At 58.3% G+C, this 4,357-nt stretch overlaps 1 protein-coding gene across 1 annotated transcript; it reads left to right on the forward strand.

Annotated features, from left to right (window-relative positions):
* Nucleotides 1-75: 75 nt before the first annotated feature.
* HPS6 (Hermansky-Pudlak syndrome 6) lies at nucleotides 76-2,301 on the forward strand (the record flags this gene model as incomplete). The annotated part of the gene is made up of 1 exon (XM_010282980.1): nucleotides 76-2,301. A coding segment is annotated over one exon (2,226 nt), but the record flags the coding sequence as incomplete, so codon positions are not given.
* Nucleotides 2,302-4,357: the final 2,056 nt, after the last annotated feature.

Consider the following 4,357-nt stretch of genomic DNA (forward strand, 5'->3'; position numbering starts at 1 on the left):
ACCCCCGATGGGCAGCACCTTTTGGTCCTGCAGAAGAGCCGTCCACCTCCCCTGCCCCGGGTGGTGGCCTTCCAGCGACACAGCATCGGCGGAGCTGACCTGGAGAGGAACTGGCAGCCACCCCAGCCAGCCCTTGTGGGACTGCTCTTCCTGCAGAGCCCTGTGACACTGGGCTCCTGGGCACTGGCCCTTGTGTGGGAGCATGGCCGGACTGAGGTCTGGCACTTTGTGGTAGCCGTGGGCTGGCAGCTGCTACAGACACTGGAGCTCTGCCAGGGTGCCCGGGCGCGAATCATCTCCGTGTGCAGCCAGGGAGCCAGCCTGGTGTGGTGTGAGGAGAGGCCTCCTCTGGATGCCCACTCGGACATGAGCAAGTGTGCCTTCAGGTTCTGTGTCTGCACCCGGGCTCTGGAGGTGGGGGAGCAAGGAGTGCGGCTGGGCACCATAAGGATAGTCCTGCACAACAGCCCTGAGTACCAGGTCCTGGCCTCCCCCCAGCACGTCTTCCTGGTGCCTGCCACTGCCAGTTTTGCCACCACTTCCAAATTCCTCCTCATATGGCATCCTGAGAAAGCAAAGCTCACCATCACAGCCCCCTCTGCAGGCTTTGTCCACAGCAAGGTGCTGCACTCCACCAGTGAGTCAGACTTCAGGAAGCTCCTGCTTGGCTCTGTGGGTCTTCTCTCAGGTTTGGCACCTCTGGATATTCACACCTCTGCTGTATCCAACAGTGGAGGTCTGCTGCTGGTGAGCACAAAGGGTGCTGTGAACATGGTAGAGCCAGATGGGACACAGAGGCATATCTTTGACCTGGAGGGGAGCCCCCTGGTCCAAGGAAGTCCTGTCCAGCTGAAGACCTTTGGCAGCATCCTGGCCTGCGTGCTGGCTGGGATCCTGTACCTCGTTGACCAGAACAGTGGAAGGCTCATAGAAAAGAAAATCCTGAGCATGAAACAGGTGCATTTCCTGGAGTCCCCAGGAGAGGAGGACAGCATCCAGTTCCTCAGTCAAACTGGCATCTACAGCTTCAGCTTCTCCAAACCTGAGGACAGCAGCAGACCTGAGCTGTGCCTGGTAGAGATGGTGTTCGAGGAGGCCTGTAGATACTACCAGAGGAGGAGCCTCAGCAGCTCCAAGCTGACGGTGGAGAAATTGAAGAAAGGTGGTGTGTTCCAGGCTCCTGTGGCCCTCGCTGCCATCTTGCAGCACAGCCTCTGCCAGAAGCAGAAGCCAGCCCGAGACCTCCAAGACACTTATGCCAAGCTGTTGAGCACAATGAACCTGGAACTGCAGAGCTACATCAGCCTGGAGCTCCTCAAGACTTGTGTGGTGTGTGCCCCAGAGAGTGAGGTGGAAAGCTACTGTGAGGAACTGGTGGAGCAGGAGGTCAGCCGTGTTCTGCACTCTGACATGGACAAGGACAACCTGGCCTACCTGAACTCCATCTTTGCCTCCTTTCCCAAGGCTGCCTGGAAGGCCATGAGGAGCTGCCTGCAGCTGCAGCAGAATGGGGATGGCCTCTTGGTAGCCAGGGCCACCCCAGAGGTGTGGAAGAAGGTCCTGGGAGGGCCGCAGCAGGAGGAGGTGGGTCAGAATGGTGTGGTCCCACTCTTTGAGCTCATCTGCACCTCCTTCCTGAGGTTTAAACCCAAGTGGCTGCCCAGTTTTGTGGAGCTGACCCAGCAGTACGTTAGCATCTCTTGGGCATACAGCAGCAAGGAGGGCCCAGAGGGCCGGGTGCCGCTGTACAAGAGAGCCCTGGGAGTACTGGCCAGGAAGAATAAGCGCAGCGAGGCAGATGATGAGATGGAGCTCGAACTGCTGCTCTGCAGCAAGAGGCCTAAGGCCGTGCTGCAAGCTCTGCACCTCCTCATCCACCTGAAGCGGTGGCAGCGGGTGGTGGAGGTGGCAGAAAAGTTCTCCAAGCTCAGCCCCTTGCTTAACAAGGAGATATTCACCACACTGCTAGCAGAGTTTGCCCAGCACCGGGAGCTGGACGCTTATCTGGACACACTGTGGCCACTGTGCCCTGCTGAGCTCACCACCTCGGACATCCTCACCGTGGTCCTGCAGCACCTCCCGCACTCCCAGGAGGGCCCAGTGCCCTTCTCCACTGAGGGGAACCAGCTGACTGTGGGCTTGCTCAAGCCGCTGTTGCAAAGGGTTGTGCAGCGTCCCTGTGTCCAGGACGAGATGTACTCAGATGCCTTGCAGAGCCCCACTTTCCCCCCTCCCACCCCACCCCGAGAACACAAGATCCCCTCAAAAGCAGCAGCTGATGATGCCCCTCAGCCACCTATGGTGAGGACTTCCTCCTCCTCGGCAGTGGTACAGGGTGACACTGCGTGAAGGGTGGGGGAAGCACAACGGCATCCCAAGCCTTGGGTGCAGGAGGAGGGGGAAAAAACACATCCACCCCAGGAAATCCTGCCCTGCTTGGTAATACAGAAGCCTGCTCCTTTCTGAAGCCTCCCTGTGGCAGCATCTCCAAGAGTCTGTTGGGTGTCTGGGGTTGGGGGATCTCGTCTGAAGCCAGGACAGGCTTTCTGGCTATTTCTAGCAAGTGCAATTGTGTGTGCCCCAGTGGAGGAGCAAATGCTGGGTGCATTTTCAGATGAAAGTGCTGGCTGCACTACAGGACCACAGAACTGCTCCCTGCCCAAAGCACTTTGTTTTCAGTTTGCTTGGCACCTTTATAACTTCACTTCTCCTTCCTTGATTCTCTAGGAGTGGTGGTGGGCAGGGACGCACACGTGGTCTTTCCCCCCCCATTCTCTGCTCAGTGGGTTGCGTGGTGCCTCCAAGCTCTGCCTGTGAGAAACTGGGCATGTTTCTTGCAGTGGGGTCACTGAGTCCTGCTGCTTTGGGTTCAGTCAGATGCTAAATGCCAGTGTGGCGCAGCTCCGTCGTACTGGGGGTCCCAGCACACACGCTGGCAGCTGCAGCATTCTGCACGCTGTCTCGCTGCAATTCCTCTGGGACCAATCCTGTAGCTGTGACTGATTGCAGCTACTTAGCTGAAGAGAGCAGCCTAATTCCCTTATCTCTCTATCCCAGACAGTACCCGACCTCTCTTCTGAGCTGAGAAGCTGGCAGCAGCCTGTGCGAGCTTGGGGCTGGCCCTACCTCTCCCTTTCCTTTGTGGAAGCTTAGATTATGCTGCGGGACGCCCGGGCCCTCTGTTCCCATCTCCTCTACCTTTGCCCTTTGCACACAAAGGGGCTTTGTCAGGGTTGTCTGGCTCATATTGTGCCTCTGTTTGCGAAGTCAGTGTAACTTGAGAGCAGTCGTGCAGGAAGATTCAGGTTCCAGCCTCTCTCCTGTGCTCACTGCCTGGCCCCCTCCTCCGGGAGAGAGACCCTGGCTGTGGTGCGAAGGAGCTGTCTCTTGGCTTGCCAGGCTGGCAGAGCCTGGCTGGGGTGGGATGGGATGGGCTGGGGGAGATTCACCTGCATTAATCCTCTTGAGAGTGGGGTTAAGCATGGAAGACAGACTCCTTTTAAAAATAAAGGTTCCTAAAGCAGTGCTGCAGCGGTGGTGGATGTTGTGAGGATGCACGCCCTCGGGAAGAGGGCAGTTTCATTTCGCTTCTGGTGAAAAGTGGCCAATCTCAACTCACTGTGGTACTGCCCAGCGTGGCTCACCGCTGGTACCTGCTGGGCTCGGAGATCCAGCTGTGCCCGGACAGCCCCTTTCCTGCGCCAGCGCTCAGCCCTTTACCACTGCGAAGCCGCGGAGGCAGGACTGTGCACCGCAGGCAGGTGACCATCCCAGAAGGACCATCCCGGGCAGCGCACAGTTCAGCAAAGGCAAGCCTGCATGTTGCTGGCAGCAAGGAGACCTACCTGGGCTTTGCTCCCATCCTCTCTGCAGCTGCTTGGTGCCACAAGGAACCCCCAAAGGCCATTTGGGCTTCTTGTTAGGGGAGTTGTGGCTGAGCCCAAGATAGGGTTGAGGGAGGGAGAATTTTTTTTCTCAAAAGCTGCAAGTTGTTCCTGGCTGGAGAACCAGCAACAGGGAGCACGAGGCTGGCCCCGGCGGGAGCCTGCTGCCCCAGGCACACAGCGGCAGAGCTGCCCTTGGAGGGATCCTGGTTTGTCAAACCACTTTAAAGATGCGGTAGGGCCTCCCCCAGACAAGGGCTCAGCTGCGGAAAGCCCCTGTGGTGGAAAACAGTCTGGCAAAGGGGAAGAGGAACTGCTGCAACGGTTCCCTAGAGGCTGGCGGGCCACTGATGAGACCTTGCTTATGGTGGCCCTTGTGCCATGGCGCGCTGAGACTTTCCCTCCCACGCAAGGGAAGTGGATTCTGGCAGCCGCCGCTCGTGGGAGCGGAGGGAGCGGGCAAGGGAAGTGGA

The sequence above is a fragment of the Phaethon lepturus genome, unplaced genomic scaffold (genome assembly GCF_000687285.1).
Source record: "Phaethon lepturus isolate BGI_N335 unplaced genomic scaffold, ASM68728v1 scaffold35722, whole genome shotgun sequence".
In the NCBI taxonomy this organism is placed as follows: Eukaryota; Metazoa; Chordata; class Aves; order Phaethontiformes; family Phaethontidae; genus Phaethon; species Phaethon lepturus.